The following is a 23,225-nucleotide window of genomic DNA, read 5'->3' as shown; positions in this document are numbered from 1 at the left end:
TACTTATTAATATATTGATAAGAAGCAAAATGCAAACTCAGCTATATAATGGATCAAAGACATACCTTTGAACTAAGGACAGGAAAAGCAGCCCACAATGGAGATTAAAGGCATTTGGGAGAAAGATACTTGAGGATCTTGGTATAATAATTTTACCCTGATATGTACAAATAGTTGAGATACAACTATTTACATCTTTGTTGAAGTAGCCAAGATCTGGGCTTAATCATTTGCACCTCAGTAGATTGTGCTTGTTAGAAGGGATATAGGAATATCAAAGAGTGTATTTTGTATCATGTCTTTTAGCATTGGAGATATATATATATATATATATATATATATATATATATATATATGTGTGTGTGTGTGTATTTATTTATATTTTTGTCTCTCTGATCAATAAAATTTGAAGAGTTCATATTGAATTCTCTCCAGCTGGCCCCTGACTGACATACCTTTCTTTCACTACTGGAGCTGGACTTTACCATATAGGGAATAGACAATTATCCTGGTTCCCATGAACACAGACTTCAGAGCATTGGAAGAAACTACTAGATAAGTTTCCAATAGAGGAGGAAGATTGGAGGAGTTGGATTGGGAAGGAGCACATTTGTTATTGTACTACAGTATGAAGAAATGAAAAGAAGCTATCATATGGTAGCTATTTTAACCAACTATTTTTTGCAAACCAAGGTGAAACTTGATTGCTTCTATCTAATGAAGGAATATAAGTGCTATTATTATTCTTTAAATTTTGGTACATTGGAGAAAAGTCTAAATTACCCTGCTATAATTATGTCCTCTTCATCTTTAATAGGGTTTATTATAAAATATAAGAACAAGTATGACCAGAAAAGCAATTGGTCAGTGGTATAGAATAACCAGAGTGAAGAATAAAAGACAATTCAAGTGATAGAGGACCAGAGAATGATTCCCACAGGAAGTGTCATTTGAATTGGTCTTTAAAGGATGAATAGGAAATCAATGAGAGAAGAGAAGAAAGGAGGATATTCTCCTTACTAAGGGGCAACAATCAATGCAATGACAACTTTCTTATTTCATGGAATGACTAATTCTGTTTATAAATAGAGAGGTCTTGAGAGATCACATATTGGCTCTCTGAGAAGAGATTGTAAGCATATGGAAAGACTCTTTAAGGGTCACAAACAATAATCACAGTTTGAATCACACAAATGAAAACTGCAATTCTAATGATTAATATTCTATAAACAAACAGAAAAAGGTCCATTGGGCTATGTCACAGTGGGATCGTACCCAACCTAAGGAGGCCTTGCTGCCTCAACACTTGGGTTGGCCAACTCTAAGGGAATTTTTTTCATCTCTGGTACTTGAGATGGGTCAGATGGGGCCTGAAGTTACCAACCTTTGCTGTGTATTCTCAGGAATGATCTGTTCCAGCCACTGAAAAACTTCAGGCTCAAAATAACAGAAGCAGAATAAAATTCCAAGCAGGAGATGCATGTGGGGTGACCTCTTTCTGTCATCTCCAGGATGGACCTGACCCACATCCAAGTGAGAATGATCCTGATTTGAAAATGTGTTTCTTAATGGAAGGGCTTGGTCCAATGGAACCCAAACTTGTTCATTATTCATGATGCAAAGTATCTAAACTCAGTTGGTATAATTTATGATTCTTATGTTGTCATCTACCAGGTTAGTTGTCTTTCCCAGTTTCACATAAATTGCAAATTTGACATAAAAATTCTTTTACTATAGTAACTTTTGTTGTAATATTTAACAGAATGTTCCTAAACATAGAAATGATACCAGGCATAGATTCCTTAAATTCTTCTCTCAGGTCCACAGCATACAACCTTAAGTTTAAGCTACATTTTAGAATGAAATATAAGCCTTTGCTTTCTGGTACATCTGTTAAGCTTAAGAAGTTTTGGGCTTTCTATCCTGTCTTTGTTAGCAGAGCCAAAGTTGTAGTTAATTACTATCATGACACTGTAAATATTGGGAAGGAGGTTCCTAACGTCACTTGGGAAGGTTAAATTATAGATCTAAGTTTTTACTGGGAGGATCTATTTTTGCATATGCTGCTGGCAGTCATTGACATTACTCAGGTAATATTGTGGGTTCTTTTTTTTTAAACACCCAGCACAATGAAATCCAAGCTCTGCTGCTTTGAAGCTCTCCACCAACATGTTTCCCTCCTCTATTTCACCAATTCTACTTTCTTTACTTTGAAACACAGATTTTCAGCAATTAGGGATTTGCTTACCCTTGATTTGATCCTGTCTGTACAAGTTATTGCCCCAATCTGGAACAACTTTCCCAATTCCTCCTGCTAATCCATGTGCTATTTCTTTCGAAACTGAGGAAAAGCTCACCTTCCGGAAGCCTTCCATGATTAACCATATTCTGATTATCAAGAGTTTAATAGTTCCCATGTTATTTCTCCATGTTCCTAAATAGAGAGACACTTCCAAATGACACTCTTCAGGCATACCTTGAGTCAGAAAAGACTGCTAATCCAGTCCAGACTGCAATCCTAATTTACCCCTACTTTGCATAGAGTATTTTGAGAACACACAGAGATACAAAGATTGAACCAATTCTTTAGGTTCTGACTGTCAGAAACATTGAGATTACAACTACTCACAGAGGAATGGAAAATCAAGACCAGCATGAATTCAGGAGTTTACCTAGCACAGTCACCTTGATACAAAGTACACCTTAGTGGTTCTCTCATCGGTGCTCCAAACTTACACCAGAACATTTGAAACAGGATCTTTCCCCAAAAAAGTTCCCCTCTGCCAAACTTCAATATTTCTATTACATGCACCACCATTTTTTTTAGTCTTCCATGTTTATAACCTTTGTTTTATATTTGCTTCTTCACCCTAAGTATCCAATACTTTACTATTAACACCAGGATAAAAATGTAGTTTTCAGTTTGGCATTTAAAGCTCCTTACTAACCTATTCTGTTCCTACCTCTCCAGTATTATTTTTCTTTATTTCCCTCCACATACTCTAAGATCCAAACTACATTGGTCTATTCACTATTCTTCACACATGACATTCCATCTCCTATTCTGTGCTCCCTGTCTCCGACTGGACTTCTTTTCCTTCTCATCTCTGCCTCTTAGAACTCCTGGCTTCTTTCAATCCTGCTTTGTACAAAAAGATTTTCCAAGTTCTCTTAGCTGCTAGTTAGTACCTTCTCTCTCAGTTGCTTTCCTCATCTATATTCCTCCATCATTGACTCCTCATCTATCTTGTTTCACAATAGAATGTGAGCTTTTTGAAGGCAGGTCCACTTTTCCCTTTCTTACTTTGGATCCTCAGCACTAAGCACAGGGTGTGCTAAGTGACATTTTACCATATCCATCTCCACAATCTCTCTCCTACCTATCCCCTTCGCTCTAATCCTGCAGTCAACCGGAGATCAGGCTTTCATTGACTCTCACTCAGACTGTTATAATGGTTTGTTAATTGGTGACCTTGCCTCAAGTCTCCTCAATCCATTCCATCCTTTGCATGAAGAAACAAATGATACTCTTCTCTCTTCCTTAACTGAGCATTCTCTTTCCTGTCTATGCTTTTAGTACATGCTGACTGCCCCCCATGCTTGGGATGCCCTCCCTTTTTTCCTGCATTATATATAATCAATCCTTCTCTGCTTTAAAAATGCAACTCAAGCCCCACCTTTTACATGAAGCTCTCCCTCAGTCATTAGTTTCCTCACTACCATGTATTCAGGTCATATTCATTCTGTATATATGGGCATGTGTCTCTTGATAGAATAGGAGCTTCTTGAGGGCAAGGATTGTTTCATTTCGTTTGTTTTCAAGGGCCTAATACTTATAACAATGCCTGCAACATAAATAGGTCCTTAACAACTGCTTACTGAACAAGATCACTCACACATGAAGAGGGTCAGTGTATTTGAAAATTTTGATGCTGTTTGATATATTCCTGCTTTCAATCACTGCCATCAGTGAGTTTCTGGAAGCATCTGGTTCTACACTGCCAAATAAATTAACCAATCAATAAGCATTTATTGATTATCTCCCATGTGCCAGGTAGGTGCTAGGTACTGGGGATACAAAGAGAGAAAGAAAGCAGGTCCCCAAGAAGTTCAAGTCTTCTCACTCTTATACTCCGGATCCTGTGTCTGCTCTCCCTGCACTGCTGGATCTCTGTTCCCTAACATTATGCTGATTGGCCCCCTTGTCTCCTGTGTTTGTTCTATTCAAGTGATTAATTCCATGTTACTACAGGGTTTATGGACTTACTCTTTGACACTGTATTAACTATTTGCTAATATGTGGATTTAGAAATATCTTCAGTTTCCTTTAAATGTCTCTATTATGCATCTTCTACTAAGTTGTCAGCTCCTTGAACTCAAGGATTATAATTTTATGAAAAAAACACCAATGCGGGCATCAAAAGTCCTGGATTTAAATGCAGGCTCTGCTATTTAGTACTTGTGTGATCCCAGAATAAATCCTTCCCCTATCTTTGGTTCTTGGTTTCTTTAGTTATAAAATGGAGACTGTCTGTCTGTCTGTCTCTCTCTTGCTCTCTCTCTCTCTCTCTCTCTCTCTCTCTCTCTCTCTGTGTGTGTGTGTGTGTGTGTGTGTGCAAAGACAGAGCTTGAGCCTGGGTGGGATGTTCACAAAGGCTTGCTCTAGAAGGCTTATCTATTCCTAAGGGACTATAGCAAAGGAGAGAGTACACAGGGGACTAAAAATGTAGAAAGATTTGAAGATATGGAGTAAGGGGCTAAAGGAAGCTCACTTATCTACTGGATGAATGACTATTGGTTTTTGTTTTATACTAATAACAAGCGTTAGTTCTCTATATGTCTTGGTTCTAGAAGCCCATTACCACAGATTTTATGCAGATTTCACTCCTTGCACAGTTTACCTCATTAATCTGATGCACCATTTTTGTTAGTGCAAAAGTATTTCAATTTCATGTATTGGAAATTATCTATTTTCTTTTTTGGGATTATCCTTATGTATTGTTTAGTTAAAAACTTTTCTCTTAGCCATAGCTATGAAAATGGATCTGATCTTATCCTTTCCTAATTTGTATGGTTTGAGCACAAGCTCAAATATACACAAGCTCAAACATACAAATATACAAATATTCAGACCATGTGTCAATTTTGATTTTATTGTAATATATGGCTTAAAATGCTGTTCTATATCTAATTTAAGCCAAACTGGTTTCCACTTTTATTTTTGAGCAGTTCTTGTCAAACAGAGAGACTTGAACTGTTAAGTTTGTTTTCTTATTTTTCCAGTCTATTCTATTGCTCTACTTTTCTAATTTTTAAAATCAGTACCAAATAGTTTTGATGGTTATTGCTTTATAGAATAATTCAAAGTCTGAGAATGTTTTTCCTTTCTTATCTTTTCTTATCATTTCCTTATCTATTCCTTTTCTTTTTTCAATACTTCCTTTCAGATTCTAGACCTTTGGTTCCTCCAAATTGATTTTGTTATTATCATGTCTAGTTCCACAAATATCAAAAGGAACATTTTTAATACAACTATTCATAAATCTACATCTTCTAAATATTAGGAATCCCCTTCCAAAAGTATGGCAAGTATTTCAAAAGAAGATTTTATTTTGTAATAAATCAAGTCAAGTGTTAACAATTAAAATTTGAAGACAGGGGAATAGTGTAACAATAGGGGACACAATTTTCAAAAATTGCTCAGGGTCTATGGATATCTCATTCAAACTTTTCCTTAACGTATTATTTTTTGTAGCATTTATCTTACATCAGGAAGGTGATATCATAAGTTATGAGTTGCAAGTTGTATTTACATGAGGGAGGGCTGTGCAAAATTACCACTAGTCTTACTTGTCAATAAAGCACTTTTAAAGAGTAAAGTGCTATGGAAATGACCATTATTATTTTTCTTAAATGTTATTAAAAGTAGATAAGCTCCTTAATATAGAAATAATTTGATTTTTGCCTATACATCCTAGGCACCTAGAACATCTTAGAAATCTCTAAGTGAATCTTTCAGTGACATAGGCAACTCTCTAAAGCTTTGCAATGTAGTTTCTTTCCAAATATTTGCTGAATGGAAATGAATTGAATGTTCCTTCTTTTTAGGTATTCAATTCACATTTGCAAAAATATCTTAAGGTTAACAAAACTTGCCAATTTGGGGGTAAGAGCTAAAGTCAGAGTATTCCAGTTTTTTTTTTTTTTAATAAAACTGTAACAAAGGCAAAAGACAGAAACAGAATAGATCTATCAGCATTTCTGTAACAAACTTTTTTAAAAAATCAATTATAAGTCAATTAGCCATATTTAGATTTTAATACCAAAGTCCCTGATGTGCTACACAAGAAAATGAAGTTGGTATTGAAGAAGACAAAGACAAAAGAACAGTCAGGTCACACCAAGTACACACAGAGAAGGAAATCCATGATGAAGGAGATTTAATTTGGAAATCATTAAAGGATTGATTTTCAAGCTATTTGAAAGGAGAAGGCACTGAACAACTGGAAAAAATCATGGATATATTATTATACCTCTAGCAGGTAACTGAGGGGAAATCTACAGCCCATATGCTTTCTTTTTAAAATAGTAATGAGAATAATCATATATATATATATATATATATATATATATATATATATATAGTCTATCCTTCTTGAAAATGTGAGAAAAGAACTAGAAAGTTTTCACAAATGAATTTCTACATAATCTTCACAATTTTTTTTGTCTGTTGAGTTGTTTATATCATATAACTCAAAGAAAAACAGAGCTTGAAAAACAAGGTGATATCTCTCATGAATATGTTAATATCTAAGATTCCAGACAGATGCACAAGGAGAAGGGAGAAGGAAGAGAGAATGTGCAAAATTATGTCACATAAAAGTGACAGAAAAGAGCTTTTACAGGGGAAGATGGGATAGAGTCGGCAGACAATACATAGTTATTTTCACATTGTCTCTCCCATTACACTGTGAGCTCTAAAACCTATAAGGATTTATGTTATTGTTCTTATTTCTTTTATTCTTATTAGATAGTCAAGAGATATAGATTCAAGTCTCAGTTCTAAAACTTAATAGTGTGACTTTGTGCAAGTTGCTTAATCTCTCTGAACTTCTCTCAAATATACATAAATGAATGTGACAATTAAGTTAGCAGCTTTGGAAGGTTCTTTTAAGGAGCACATATTATAAACTTTAAGGCATTACAAAAATTTGAGCAATTCTTACTATACAAGGGGAAAATGAAAGCAAGAGGTCTATCTCTAGTATGAATACTTTAAATTTCTTTTAGGAGTGAGCAACTTATTAAGAATCTGAAGCAGGTTCTTCAGATGCTAAAATTCAGATATTAGTATTGTCTGATAAAAATATTTTCAAGTAACACTTTATTAGCTATAACAGGCTGTCAAAAACCATCCATATGCTATCTGAACAAAACTAAATATTTGAAGGCCTCGGAATGAAAATACACATACACATAGTATAAAGCAAAATTTCCAAAAGGCAACTCCACCAATATTTTTAGATAATGTTAAATTTGTAGAATAAAATTATAAAATGTTTCCAAAAATTAATTAAATGCCAACTATGTATGGGGATTGTATTAAAAAAGAAACAAAACACAAGACACAGATTTTGCCTTCCCTCATGGAGTTTATTATTTTATTTAAGTCATTGAATCAAAATACCTCCCTGTCTAACTAATAAAAGATGTGTTATAAGACTTGGAGCAAATACTTAAAACAATTCTTTCCACACTTGTAAGCCTTGCCTGTCTCTTCTTTCATTTTATTTTTGGTCTTCTTTTTATTCACCCTGCAGACTGATTACTTCAATTGCCCATTATACTTCCATAAATAAAGGCTGAAAAAGCTTATTTTCGGTACAGTGATATGATTTTTTCTGATGCTATTTTCTGAAAGCCTGTCATTCATCTATCATATTAAACACTGCAAGACTCCATTTTTCCTACCTAGTACAATAAAGATATTAGGGCTGGGTTTGCCCAGAAGTGGAAGTGTGGCACTCTTGAAACTAACAGACAAAGCAAGCCAGATTATTCAGGTCGGCAAGTGGCTGAGAAGAATGTTTTGAGGTGGTTTACCTTGTCCATCTAAGTTACTTGTATAATGGCCAACTTTCCATTTCACTTTATGCTAAGTAAACATTTCCTAGACCTGATTTAGTATTATCATGAATTTCTTAGACCAGATGGGTGGGCTTAGTGTTAAGCAATACAAGTATAACTAACAATGTTTCTGCAGAAATAAGATTCTATGCAGTCAATTTAGATTCCCACTTTCCTTTGGGCTATTTTTATTTAAAAGTTGGTTTCTTAATTTTTATTTTTTTCTAGTCTTTAATCTATTTAAAGCACTAGTGACTTTAAGTAAGGAAGATAGAATCCAGTACTATTTTAGATGCAAGCTAGTTGTGTGATTCTGTGAAAGTCCTTTACCCTTTCTCAGTCTTAATTTCCTTAACTCTAAAATGGGGATAATAGTACTTCCTATCTCATAAAAGTGCGAGGATAAAGTGAATTAATATATGTAAAGGAATTTATTAGTCTTAAAGTACTACATAATTATCAATTATTATTAGGAAAATCCAAATTGTCTAGAGAGACAATGTGAAATAAATTCTGTTATTTACTTGGTGTTTACTGTAGCTTCAATCTTTTCTTCCTATCAAAACCAAACTATGTTTCCGAGAAAGTCTGAGGACCAACCTTAGCCTTTGGTGCCTCTTTCAGATTGGGGAGAAAGTGGTAAGAACATACAGCTGATGCCAAACATTATCACTATACTTTCTACCTTCTAATAATTTTTACTGGTTCATCCTTTATTACAGTGAAAAATAAAAATCCCTCTAACACATTATTTATCCATTCTTCTTTTCAAAAGGCGACAAACTGGCAAAAATGATTAACTACTATAAACAACTGAATTTTTTCTTAAAATAAATGTGGAAGAACTAAAGGCTGTTTTAATCACATTAGCATTGCACATATCTGATAATGTTCTAAGTTAATGTTTCTTACCACTGAGAAGTCAAGCTCATAAACACATCAAGATTCTCGGTTTGCTGGAAAAGCTTCAGAAGTTCTGGATCACAAGAGAGGTGAGCAAGGATGCGCAATTCAATCTGTGAAAAGTCTAACAAACAGAATTCTGCTTTTAATTTTCAGTCTTTTAGCTAGCCTTTTCAGTTTTCTTCTGCATTCCTGTTCCCTCCACTACTACAGCACTGATCACTTACCTCTCTGGCTCAAATTACTACAGTAATTACAATAATTACAATTATAGTACCAAATTACTACAATTCATGTTTTTAAAAAAAGTTTTTGGACCTTTCCTCTGTTAATTATTTCCTATTTATCCTGAACATTGCTATTTTGTACATAATTATTTGCTTAGTTTATGTGATGATCAACTATGATAGATTTAGCTCTTCTTAGGATTATAGTGATCCAAATCAATTCCAATAGACTTGGGATAGAAAGTGTCATCCATACTCAGAAAAAGAACTATGGAAACCGAATGTAGATCTAATCATACTATTTTTACTTTTTTCTTGTTTGTTTGCTTTTTCTTTCTTTCTGATTTTTCTTTTACAACATGACTAATATGGAAATGTATTTAAAATAATTGGACATGTATAGTCTATGTTGGATTGCTTGTTATTCTGGGAAGGAAGGGAGAGAGGGAGAAAAAAATTGGAACTTAAAATCTTATAGGGGTAAATATTGAAAACTTTGTTTTTGTAATTGGAAAAATAAAATACTATTGAAAATTTAAAAATAATAGTTTGCTTGTCTCCTTCATTAGGTTGTGATCTCCTTGAGGAAAGGAATTGTCTTTTGCCTTTGTATATCTCCAATGCTTAGCACTTAGATAAGGCACTAAATAAAAACTTATTGGATGACATTGATTAAAAAAGCACACATGATCTTAGGATTCATAAAAGAAACAGAATGGAATGTTTGGAGAGATGACTATCTTCTACCCTGGGCATCATCTCTACTTAGGATAACTTAGCAAGGATATTCACAAAATGGAAGTCTAGAAGGCTGACAAGATAGCTAGATGGCAAAAGAACTAGAAAATGCATTAAAGGAATTAGGAATGTTTAGAGAACATTTTGAAAAGACATAATAAGAGTATTCAAATATTTGAAAGGTTGCCATGAGGAAGAAGAACTGAACTTATCATGGGCAAATCCAAAAGAGAGCATGGAAGGTAAAGAGAAGCATAGTCTAGTTTATTGTAACAAAAAATACTCTTAACAAGCATAGTTTTCCTACAGTGGAATGGGGCTTTGGAACACACTCTGGATGCCTACTTGTCATACTGGCCATAAAGGGAGCAGACTAGATAATCCAGTTCTTGTATTATAATGTAGATTCTATGATTTCCATTTTTATAATTATATATATATTGATATGTAATATAATAGGAATTTTTATAATTCCCTTGCCAGTTATTTCATTGCTCCTTTCCCCCCTAAAACTAGCCCTATTAGCATAATGGTATCCATTACCATAACGTAGTAACATTATGATAGACTTAGTAAAGAAGCCTTCAAAATTATGCACCAACGGGAAGATTTCCTCTTCATTCATTATACAGAAGGCTTTTACAGTCAGGACAAAATCTCTGGGCAAGACATTTCAGATGCTCAGTGTTTCTCTCAGAGTTAAGGTGGTGACCAATCAATGAAGAGCAATGAGCAACATTCCAAGACTTTCACTTATAGAAAGCTAGATTTATTCAATAGTATTTACTTGTTATTTACTGGTTTCCAAAAATAAATATTTAGAAATGTTGGTGTATATTCATTCTGCAAGTTTTTCCTAGTTCCTAGAATAAAACATTTATTTCCTATTTTAAAAGTAGGCAGTATAATGTATTGCAGTAAGGCAAATCATATGTTTTAGGAAGTAACAAATTATATGTAGAAGCCTAGTGGCCTTTACATCAAATTAAGGAAAATAATATACAGTAATGACACATTATTATAAGCTTTTCTTAAATTTTGCACTATTTATTGCTGTAAAACATAAAAAATTTGGATTAATCTCTATATACACATTTTTTAAAATTTAGATTTAGAATTTAATTTTTGCCATTAATAATAGTAAAAAATTGAAGAAAAAAGTCCAGAGGATGTGAAGCTGATGATTCAATATTTCTATAAACTTGTCTCTGGTGATAGAAAGCCCATCCCAAGGAAGTTGGCTGACCATCAGGTACTGGATTCTTTTTGGCCAGGGCAATTTAAGAAAATACTTTCCTAATTTATACAGAGTTTGCATCTACACTAATGGAAATTTACCTTCTCTTCCACCTCCCCACACTAGGTATTCTTGCTTCACTGAATAAGTATCAGTCAGTCAATAAAAATTTACTAAGTGTTTAACAAGTACCAGACACTGCTATGCACTGGGGATTCAAAGAAAGGCAAAAGGCTGATTCTGTCTTCAGACTGTTCACAGTCTAACAGAACAGACAACATGCAAACAACTACATACAAATAAGCCGTCTACAAGATAAATACAATTAAGAAAGACTTCCTATAGAAGATGAGATTTTAGTTTGGGACAAAGTTAGCCAAAGAAGCCAGAAATTGAAGATGAGGAGAGACAACATTCTATGCATGGTGGACAGCTAACATTCTATGCATGGTGGACAGCTAGAGAAAATGCCTAGAGCCAGGAGAGATGGAGTAACTTGTTCTGGGAACCCCAAATAAGCCGGTGTCACTGGATCAGAGAATGTGTAGAGTGAGTGTGTGTGTTGGGAGGGAGGGAGGAGGATGGAGGAAATAAATATCTGCTTCATATCTGTGCCCGTTGCAGTCACTTCCCCTCTTCAACACTCTTGTAACGTCCATTATCTTTCCATGGAGTGTGGTCATTATCTTGTGCCATCATTCTTGGGGCATCTCTTTCCTGATCACACAAACTGTGTGTCAGAGGCAGAACTTCAGCCTCAGGCTTCCTGGCTGGGAGGCCAGCTCCGAATGACTCTGGCCGCAGATGCCTCATCTTAGATTTGTAGCCTCTAAAATTCCCATATTCCCCATGTCTTTGGGTTCAGGCACTATAGCATTCTGTCCAGTGCGAATATTAAAAATGCCAGGGGGGGAACTTACCTGGACCTTAGCATTCTCCAGTCCAATTCACTCCTTTTACACATTTCAAAACTTAAGCTGAGGAGGATAAGTGACTCTCCAAGATCATTCAGGTATTAAGAATCAGAGCCCGGATTTGAATTCACATTTAATTTCAAACCCAGTACCTTGTATTGGTCTCAGACATCTTGCCATGAACTTGTGTATCAGCTTCCTTTGTTGGAGGTAACCCTTTTAATGTTTGCCAAGTGCTTCATATAAGACATGGGCTGAAGGAAGTTTAGATGAGGGGAGAGCAAGATAGACAGGAGACAGGTCATAAGGGTGCAGAACCCAAAGTGCTGACCAGGGGCAACATAAGATGGAAGGGTGCTTGCCTTACAGGGACTCAATAAATATATATTGTTAAACGACTGGTGGATGAGGTTCCCAAAAGGGAGTTGGAAAACAGACAGAAGGCCACGGAAGACATACTGTACCAACCTCACGATTCTCCCCAGGGCTGAGCACAGGTGCAGAAGGGAGGACAGCAGGAGGAGGAGAAAAGCAGTGTGTTAATACCAACGACTCAGCCTTGTTCAGACCTGGCCTCAGGGAATGAATTAAACATTGTAGATCCTAAAATTTTTGTTGAATGTTTACATAAAGCAACTAGAATGGTTTAATTATTTCCTAAATTATAGAAATGGTTCTGTATAGATTCACTGAATTTTTAGAAATGAAAAGATTTTGAAAATTTATTATATACTTTCCAGTCAATCTGACACACTGCACCTTCAAGTCTCAACTCAAATGGTATCTCCTTCAGAAAGCTTTCCCTATTCCTTTCTGTTGGAATTGATCCCTCTTTCCTAAAAACCACTCAAAGGATTTAATTTGGACCAATTCTGTGCACATATGTAGAGCTAATAATTGAAAGTTTAGAAAACATTTTTCTCATGAACTATAAAAACTGGCAATAAAAGAATTATGGCCCCTACTCTATAAAAAAGAAAATGAAATTTTTAGGAAGGTGAGTGACTCATTTAATGAAGTAACTCACATATAACTTAAGTCCTACAGGTGAGATCTGAACCAAGGCCTACTGCATTATAGCTACTTGTCTATATGTTCTAGTCTCCATTTGAGATTTTAAATTCCCTCCCTTGAAAGGAGGAGGAAGGCTTGATTTAATCTCTTTTCTCATGGTATTTAAGAAATATTTGCCAGATAGTTAAACATAATTGAATAGTCAGGGACTGTTATTCCCTGACATCTATGTTTAACTTCTAGAATCTATAAGGGATAGATTTATATTTAACTTACAGAAAAAAATCTAGATTCACAAAAACTAGAAATTATATGATGATTATTTGTTGTATAAAAGAATACTTCTGTTGTGTGTCATGATGTAGGAATGGTCACTTTCCCAAGAGTAGACTAACAGGAATAGGAAGTTGTCTAGCTGAAATGTCTTTAGGGGAACTTGGAATGGAAACCTGATCTTAAGAATCTCAATATAACAATTCACACTTGCCCAATGAATATATTTTAATCTTGGATCTTATTTGTTTTCCTGTTTTTTTTTCAAACTTCTAAATGACTCTAGGCTAAAATATCTCTTTCCCTCCTTCTCCAGTGACGTTGCTCTTCTGGCATTGATTCACACGAGTGCTGCAGTTAGAGAACCTCAGCTAGAATTTCTTTGGGATGCACTAGTCAAATGAACTTGGGCAAGCCCAAATCATTGACTCTCTGGGAATTAATTTTCTCTTCTCTAAAATGAAGCTTTGGTGGTATTTTAGTCACTTTATAGTTCTAAATTTCCTGATCCACTGGTCCAGAGCCTTTTCTCTGCCTTGAGTTCAATTTAGCTGAACGTTTCATATCTTTTTCAAAATTGAAGTCTGACTGTAGACAACTTAATCCTTCTGATCTCTCACCAGATGGATAATTTGGTAGCCTTTTAAAAATATAATATGGGCAGTATCAGCCTGCTCCATGGGGAAATTTCAACCCTATTATGGCAGTAACTCTGATCTCTATGAGGGATATTATATCTTTGCTTCATTAGATTTACCATGATCTGTTTTTTTTTAAAGCACTCAAGTTCTTTTATTGCATTTAAGTTATGATTATATTCACAAGCATTTTTATATAACATTTTAAGAACATATCTAATAAAAAAATAAACTCTTTATGCTGTTTACTAAAAGAAATTGTCATAAAGTACCTGCTGCTAGAAAGGTATAGCCTTTGGAAGAGATAAACATTGTTCTGGGAGAAATAGTTGTTTTTTCATCTTCTTCCCCTGAAGAAAACATAAAATTGGGATGTCTAAATCACAGCAATTTTTGATAGATATTCAATCATGCTAACATTATTCTACAATAAACAGAGTCTAGTTTTCTGAATTTAACTGCTCCTGGAGCAGGGATATTCTTTATATAGCATACTGAGGTAACAGAAAAAATTCTTCTCTTAGTTTCAGAAAAACTGGTTTTGAAGCCCTTCCTCTGCCAGGAGAAATGTGGAGCTACTTATGAGGCTTTAGTGAAGGCAGTTCATTTCCCTGGGCTTCAGTTTCCATTTTTTTCCCCAGAGAACAAGAACTCTGGCCTTTAAGTCTTTTACAACCTAACATCAGTCAACCATTCCAAACTTATTGCACAACATTGCCCTTTTATTGCACAACTCAACCAAAGTGGCCAATCTGTTGTACTAGATCTCCTTTCTCCCATCCCTATTGTTTTGTGCAGGCTGCCTCCTCCTTACAAATACTTTGTAGAATCCCCCAGCTCAGCTCAGATCCACTTCCTACACAAACCAATCATGATTTTCCCAGTTGCTAGGCATTTTCTACCTGAATTCACTTTAAAAAATACTTTGCATTTTCTTATCTGTGTACATGTCATTTCCCCTCAATATCATATTTAAACTACTTGAAAACAGGAATTTTCATTTTATCTTTTGTCCTATACTTTATTATGGAATTCTTATAGGTACCTAATAAGTATCAAGCACAGTAATTTATATTTATTTTATATATAATCCCTTAAAAATCTTTGTTAAATGGATGAATATGCAAAAATAAAGAGTTGAACCTTTAAGATCCTTCCCAATTCTAAATCTTATGATCCGCATTTCAATTTGCCAAAATAATCTAAAAATTCCAATTTCCAATCCATATGAAATTTCTTAGGGGAAAATTATTTTTGTGTTTGTATTGTCTAGACACCACAGTGTCTTACACATAGTAGGCATGTAGTATATTTTTACTGAATTAAATTAACTAATTGGAAACATTCTATCAAAAGTGAACCAAATAATCACTCAATCATTCCAGGTGTAAATTCAATGTCTAATGTTCAGAAAATCTGAGAATAAATCAATATCAGAGATGGGAGGGACCTTGGAGATCATCTACTCCAACTCCTTTGTTGTAAAATTTTAATGATTTACCATAGCCAGCCATAATTGCCATTGGGGCTCTAGGAGTTTTAATAAGCTCTGAAGATTCTATATACATCTATGTGTGTATATATGATATACAAAACATGTATGTCATATATATAGGAATATATGTGTGTACATCTCCTCATAGACAAAGAAAAGGAAAGAAATATTTGCTTATATTAGAACCAACAAACAAAAGCAACTGATTCATTTATTTAACTGATTTCCTTTGAAATTGATTGAAATAATTTCAAGTTAAGATTGCCTTATTCATCCAACCAAGTGTTCATAAGTTGCCCCATATATATTCCTCAATGGGAAAGATACAAAGCTTAGATAAGATACACCTTGGCTCTCATGTAATTTAAATTTTTAGCAGTAGGATATCACATTAATTAATTTAAGAATATATACTGTGTGTTTGCTGCTCTTCCCCTGTCACCCTCCATTCTCCATGTTCTAGTTCCCATGGCTATGCCTTTGATAGGTAATCTCCAAGGCTGAAATTTTTTCCTCTCCTTTCCTTTCTTCAAATCCTCTCCTATTTTCTCTTCTCTCTATGTCCACCTTTGTAAAAATGGGAGGGGATTGGACTTGGTCTCTCAAGTACTTCTAGTTCTGGATCTATGATTCAATGAAAAGAAAGTTAGATCTGTCCAAATACAAATTAGGTTCCAAATGTTCCTCATAAACTCAGTTTAAGTGGTAAGGTTCTGGATTTCATACTGGGCATATATTTTTTTTTTTGCCAAACTTGTGATTTTGTCAGTGTAGGAAGATCCCATGTTTGAAACTCCCTCTACTTGTGCAAATCTACTCTTCTGCAGTTTATAGTCTAGGTTGTCTGGGGGTACTGAGAGGTTAAATAACTTGCCCAGGATCACATATTCTGAGATATGTTATTATATGCTTGGGGTTACAAAAATGAATGAAGATAGTTCCTGACCTTAGGGAACTTATAATCTAATAGTTGAGTTTATTAACCAATGGAAATTTTACCATTATTAATATAATAGTGGAATTGCTTCAAAAGAAAAAAAAAGGCTAGTTTCCTTCTGTAAAAATTTTTAAAATCAATTGTCTGACTCTGTTGGTATTCAGTTTTTCATTTTTTTTTTATTAGTAAGTTAGTGGGAAGAAGCAGAGGAGTAGGACTGCTTGCTTTGTTTCACTGTCATTGTTTTCAGAATATGAGCTAACAAAGGGGAGGAACCACATCTCCTTAACTTTTCTTTATATAGTATTTCAAAGAGTTCCATGGTGATAAGCCACAATCTAGGATGATAGTTAAAAAAACAAACAAATCCTAGAACAAAACAATTTATGCATTTTAACAATCCTAGTTATGCAAACAGAATAATGGTACATTAGAGTTAGAAAGAATTTTGGTTATCACTTAATCCAACTCCCACATTTTGCCCATGAAAAAAAAGATACTCAGAGGAAATGATTTACCTAAGTCAAACAGCTAGTACATAGAAGAGCTAGGACTCAAATTCAGATTTTCCATCTCCAAATTCAATATTCTTTCTACTATACCAGCCCGCCCCTAACAAAGAGTAAGAATTTTTTGAAAAAATAAAGAGGTCAATATGGAAAAGCAATAGGCAACTTCTTTAGATTTTAAAAAAAGTTACTTTATTTTTGAGCAAAATAGAAGGGAATTACCTTGTTCATATTGTTGTAAAGTAATCTGGATTGGGTGCTTAGAGATTCCTTGTATATTCTGTCAATAAATTATAGGAATAGAGAGTGGCATTAATTGAAAATTCAGTTCTTAATGTTCATAAATGAAGTTATTTATTGTTGTTATTTTATGTGAATTGAAATTGAAATTGAAATATTTGAAACTAAAATTTTCATGCAACAATGAATTATTAAACAGATTCATATTTAATAAATGTGATTTAAAGTTGTATTTAAAATTGAAACCTAAACTTGGTAGATAATCAACAAATTTAATCAGAAATTCACAAAATAATCCCCCTTTTTATTTATTAACCTTAGTAATCCTTGTAGTCATTAGTTTTGTTATTATCAGCAGCCCAAAGCATTAAAACATTTATCTTCTGTAAAAGCCTCATAAAACATACTGAAAAGTAAGTTTTTCTGATTCTTTGGGAATTTCAGTGCTTCTTAAAAAAAAATTCTCATTTGTCTTATGTAACTACCTAGTTTTTAGTTATTTTAGTAGTTATTCAATTATTATAATAATATTAACAATAATAGCTCCTTTTTTCTTAGTGCATTTTATCTTATAAAAAGGTTTCCTTGTAAGGTAAACAGTGTTCTATTATCCCTGGCTAAATTTATCCTTGGTCCTTCTCTAGTTGTGCTGGGAAACGAGAAATTTGTTTGCCTGTGCTGGCCCTGATTTTGCCACTGTCCCCTTTCTCATTGTTCATGTGCTGCTAGCTGACTTTTATGTAGTTCTGGGATAGAAAAAAATGCCTATTATGATTTCTCAATAGATTTTCTATTAGTTATTGACTGTGGTTCAAAGTTTCAGTTTTGTTGACATAGGTATGGGGAAAATGGGCAGCTGGCCTCTCTTCAAACAACCATTTTAGTTGAAAGTCCCTCCCTCTTTGGAATCAATATCTATGATATATATATATGTATATATACATATACATATATATATATATATCTTTGTATTCTCAGAATAGTATTCTTTGTATGTAGTGGGTAGTAAATAAATATTGGTTGATGAATCAATGAATAAATATAATAGATACTCAAATATTTGATTAAGTTCTGATCATCATCAAGTAAAGAGTGAATTCAATTCAGAAGGATAACATTCTTTGAAGAACAAGAATAAAGAGTTAATAAAGTTAATAAAGATACCAGGTGGTATCAAATTCTAGACTAGACCAAAAACATAAAAAAGCAATTTAATTCAATTTGATTAAACAAATATTTAAGTGCCCACTATGTTTAAGTCACTGTACTAGGTGCTGAGAAAACAAGGACAAAACTGGAATCACATGTTCAAGGTGCCCACATTTTACTGAGGGAACACAGAGCAAAAAGGATCCTATATTTCTGGTTGGCCTTGCAAAGTATAAAGGCAAAAATGAGGAGAACTTTAGAATGGAGAGGGATGTGATGAGACACAGAAATTGAAGGTCTCAAGGTCAGATAGAGGAGGAAGAGAGAAGACAAGGTGATGAGCAAGGCAGAGAGTAAGTTTCCTTTTTTGTCTGGCTTGTCTTTCTCTACATCTTTTCTTTAGAAGTGATGAAGTAGCCAAAATAAGAAGCAGTCAGAGGTCCTTGCCAGATACAGAAAATGGAAAGGAAAGGCACCAAACAAAGGAGTTTCAGCCTTCACTGGAGTCTTGCATGTTAAAAGGCCTACCCTTTTAAAAGGAGCTGAGGCTTTAACTCAGAGTTCCTGAGTCCATCAAATGGCCAGCTCCATTGGGATAGTGCAAGTCAAACAACAATTGGGAGCTCACAGTACAGGAGAAAGTACACTAGCCCTGAGGTACACAGGGGTACAGGTATATCTCCCTAGGATCCAATTTTTTCCTCTGTAAAAGGGGGAGGAAGTTGTACTAGATGGCCTTTGAGATCCTTTTCAGCTCCAAAGGCCCTCAGCTGGCATACCATTTATTTAAGATCATATCGTGTAACAATAAAAACAAACGGGTTTAAGCAAAACTGAGTGATGCCTTTTCAGTAAATACAATACTCTATTCATGAGTCCCTTATCTTTCCACCCCAAAATAATGAAATGTGTTTCAATATTTATTCCTTAAGACTGGTCATTGAATCCAATGAATTAAGCATTCTTCCTCGTGCATCCTACCCTAACTAAACAAGACTACTTATCTTCCTTCATATATAATCTATACTTTTCTACCCTGCTTTTGGAATATTTTTTCTTATCTCTTTTCCCATTTTATTCTTATTTGGCAATCAATCAATCAATCAATTAATTATTAAGCATCTACCTTGTACCAGGTTCTGAGGAAACAAAGACAAAAATGAAAGAGTCCTGGCTTGGAGAAGTTTATAATCGGACCAAGGTGAGACCAAGGGAATCAGGGCTGATGCTGAACTAAAAAGGACCCTGTAAGTTTCTCATGAGAACCTGCCTCACACACTAGATCAAAGTGACAAACATGACCATAGAGTGACCTTGCCTATTTCTATTCTTCTGCTTATTTGGGCATCACACCTGTGAGGGGCTTCTACAGACAAGATCAGTCATTGTTCTCTGAAATTACTGACCATAGAAAGTCCCCCAAGCCCATTCCCATCATTGTATGGATCTGGTTATTGCTTTAGGCTGTGAGAAATATAATATTTTTTGTATAACGGCTGCCTGATGACCCAACTGCCTTCTTTTTGCTTCTGTATCACCTGCATGCTTTGTTAGTTACAATTCTACATAAATGCTGTTCTTCAGTCACTGGACCGAATGACTTGGGTGGTAGTCCCATCAGTCAGTTAGCTTACTGCTACATTAAAAGATTAAAAAAACAATCTCTGTCTTGCCTCAGTTTCTCTGGAATTACAAGGATAGACTATCTTTATTATCTTGGCCAAATCATTTAATCTCCCAGGGTCTCAGCTTCATTTTCTGCAAAATGAAAGGGAGGAACTTCATCTCTAAATTCTAGGATATGATGATTTTCCATGAAACTTTCTTTAATTTCCTCTAGAAGTAACATTTTGTTTTCATTTCTTGGACATAACATTTTGTTTTATAATTCTTTAATAAGTTGACTCTATTATTAAATTTTATAGTTATCCATGTATGTGTCTAATATCTCAACTAGAATGTAAACTCCATGAAGGCAGGCACTGAGCCCTATCTAAATGTCATTGATTTCCCAGACTCTAGCAGAGAGCATAATAAATATAATAATAATTTACAAGCTATTTCCCACATCCACTACATTATCTATTCTTCATAAAAATCAAATGGAGTCTCAGAAAGAGAATTAGATTACTCTAAGATCACACAATAATTGGCAGAACCATCAGGTAATGTATTTCTTCTGTCTCTAAGCTTAGTATGTTTTCCACTACACTGCTCTGCTTCTCCTTCTATATCATAGAAAAGAACTTCCATCTAAATTGCAGCCAAGTCAAACCATGCTCTATAGTTTGTTTTTGTAATCTTTCGATAAAATCACTGGAGTGAATGGCCATTTCTTCTTCCAGCTCATTTTAGAAATAAGAAAGCTGAGACAAACAAGGGTAAAGTCAGTTAATCTTGGCTCACACAGCTTGGAAGGATCTGACACCACCTGAACTTGGGAAGCACTCAATCCACTGTACCATGGAGTTGCCCATAATCTTTCCCCAAAGTATCATTATTTTTGTGTCTACGGTGAATATTTGTGTGTGTGTGTGTATTTGGAGGTGGCATTATTTTGAAAAATAATTATTTTGGAGGAGGCTTTAATTACGGCAACTTATAAGATAGACTAAAATCAATATTTAAACTACTCTGATGAGAGAAGAAAAAAATAAACACTTTGATGTAATAAAATTAAAATAATTAGAAAAAAAAGGTTTCATAACTTTTTTTGGTGATACCCTATTTTCAAAGCCATGATGGAAAGATAATTGATAAATCCCCATCATCTCTCTGCATGTCAGCTTACTATCTCATATTATTCAAGAAGTAACTCAAATAAGATAGAAGAATAAAAAGATTTGCACAAAATCTGTAGTCATATAGCCAGATTTATTACTAAGAGGTTACTTTCCTTCTTTCTATTAAAAAAAAAAACCTACCAGAAACCTTAGGCTTAATGAAAAACATTGACTCTGGTGGATAATAATAATAGTTAACATTTTTCTGGTGTGTTTCAGTTTATAAAATACTTTTCTCACAATAATCTTCAGAGAAGAGGGTAGTGAAACTGTTTCCATACTCACTTTATAGATGGGGAAACTGAAGCTCAAAAAAAGGGTTACACAGACCATATAGCCAGTAGATATAAGAACTTGAACTTGCTAAGTCTTTCGACTTGAAGCTCACAAAACTACCTTTCATTTCATACTATGAATTCTAGCTAAGACCAATAATTAAAATTCTATACATTTTATTAAAGAAAGAAAAAAAATACTCTCTCTTCTTCCCTCCATTTCTCCCTTCCCCCTTGCTAAACCTAGACAGAAATAACATTTGTAGAATTTGTGTCTATGTATACAATTGTAATAGTGCTGAGGTATAGATTTGGGGTAACTAAATGAAATTAGGGTTTAGTTGAGGTCTAGTGGCAGGTTTGGGGTACAGGGAGTCAAACAAAGCTCTCCTGCAACTCCCTTGGATTTGGCGCAAGGATACTATGGTAAATGAGGTCTAGCAGGGCTTGAGTCCCCAATAAAGGCATTTATTGGCCGGAGAGCTAGATTGATAAAAGAGGTTTATTATTGGGTTTGGAAGTAAGGAGATAGGTGAAGGTAGAGATAAGGAGGGCACCGGAAAGAGGGTCCTCACATGGCGAGTATGTTTGGGATCTCTGCAAAAAGGGGGTCCCAGCATCTCCCTTTTATAATGGGAGATTTAGCTCAAGAGGCTTTTGGGTGTAGCCCCAAAGTTGGCTCAGATCCGGGTGGGGCTGGGACAGGTCTGGGTCTTCTATTTGGAATTCAAAGGGACCAGGATTTGTGAGTTAAAGGGTAATTACATTAACGGGGGGGGGGGGGTTGGGAATCAAAGATAGGAATCTTTCCCACATCAATAGGATCCCCAATACTTTACAATTTGGATTGCTATAAAAATGTAACCATGCTTTGTGGCTGCTAATCAGTCAATCCCTTTCTCATTACACCTATGTTAACTCAGTATTGGAGAAAAAGAAAATTATGGATATTCTGTTTTTTCATAACATGATTTCTCCTTAAGCTTCAGCTATGGATGGCAGGAAGAAAGATAATCTTTCTCCAACAGGTCTGCTACACAGGAACACCTCATTCTATATAGACTTAAATTTGATTTTACTCTTAAGGAAATCCCTAAAGGTAATGCTGCCAAAGAAATCTCCTTTCTCTGGCTAGACAACACATTTTTTGAATTATACTACCTACACACACACACACACACACACACACATACACACACACCTACCTTTTATCTGGGAGAATAGAGTCCCAGAACTTTATCCATAAACTCCCTTTAATCACACAGGCAAACACATGCAGCTTCCACAATCTCCAGAATACTCCACCGCTGCCCAGGCTCTCTCTCTTACTGGGAAAACACAGTCTCAGATCTCTTATCTCTGACATGTTCAGAAATCTATGGTGGAATAGATATGTTACTTCTGGATGCTTCTGCCCTAAGGCAGCCACTAATGGCCAGAGATAGGAGTCCTCTCTCCATCCCCTCTTCCACTCTGGGAAGTCTAAAAGTCAGAAATAGCTCAGCAGTTCTGTCAGCTCAGTTGTAAAGATCAGCACAAAGTCATTTCACAAGAATTATCACTTCCAAAACTACTTGGCTTATCAAATCATCTTAGAGGCAGCTACAATTACTGAAGCCCAATCCCTTACAAGAGCCAAGGGCTGGGGCAGAAGTTGCTTTTGTCCTAATAACAAGGTGCCAGTGAACATGTCTACACCCTACTGGAAGAGTCAGAGATAATTCAAAGTCCAAACAAAGCCTTACCAACCTGTAGGCCCATACATT

General features: G+C 34.9%; 1 protein-coding gene across 1 annotated transcript in view; it reads right to left on the bottom strand.

Moving 5' to 3' along the window:
• Window positions 1-23,225, bottom strand: part of POLN (DNA polymerase nu) — a 303,684-nt gene that overhangs the window by 102,699 nt on the left and 177,760 nt on the right. The window contains exons 15-17 of the mRNA XM_031942946.1: window positions 17,235-17,292; window positions 14,344-14,421; window positions 9,040-9,154 (exon numbers count right to left, since the gene is read on the bottom strand). Coding sequence (XP_031798806.1) covers window positions 9,040-9,154; window positions 14,344-14,421; window positions 17,235-17,292 — 251 coding nt within the window. The remainder of the gene's footprint in view (window positions 1-9,039; window positions 9,155-14,343; window positions 14,422-17,234; window positions 17,293-23,225) is intronic.

This window comes from Sarcophilus harrisii, chromosome 6, assembly GCF_902635505.1.
Source record: "Sarcophilus harrisii chromosome 6, mSarHar1.11, whole genome shotgun sequence".
Lineage (NCBI taxonomy): Eukaryota > Metazoa > Chordata > Mammalia > Dasyuromorphia > Dasyuridae > Sarcophilus > Sarcophilus harrisii.
The sequence above is the reverse complement of the archived record's forward strand: the minus strand, read 5'-3'. Positions and strand labels throughout refer to the sequence as shown.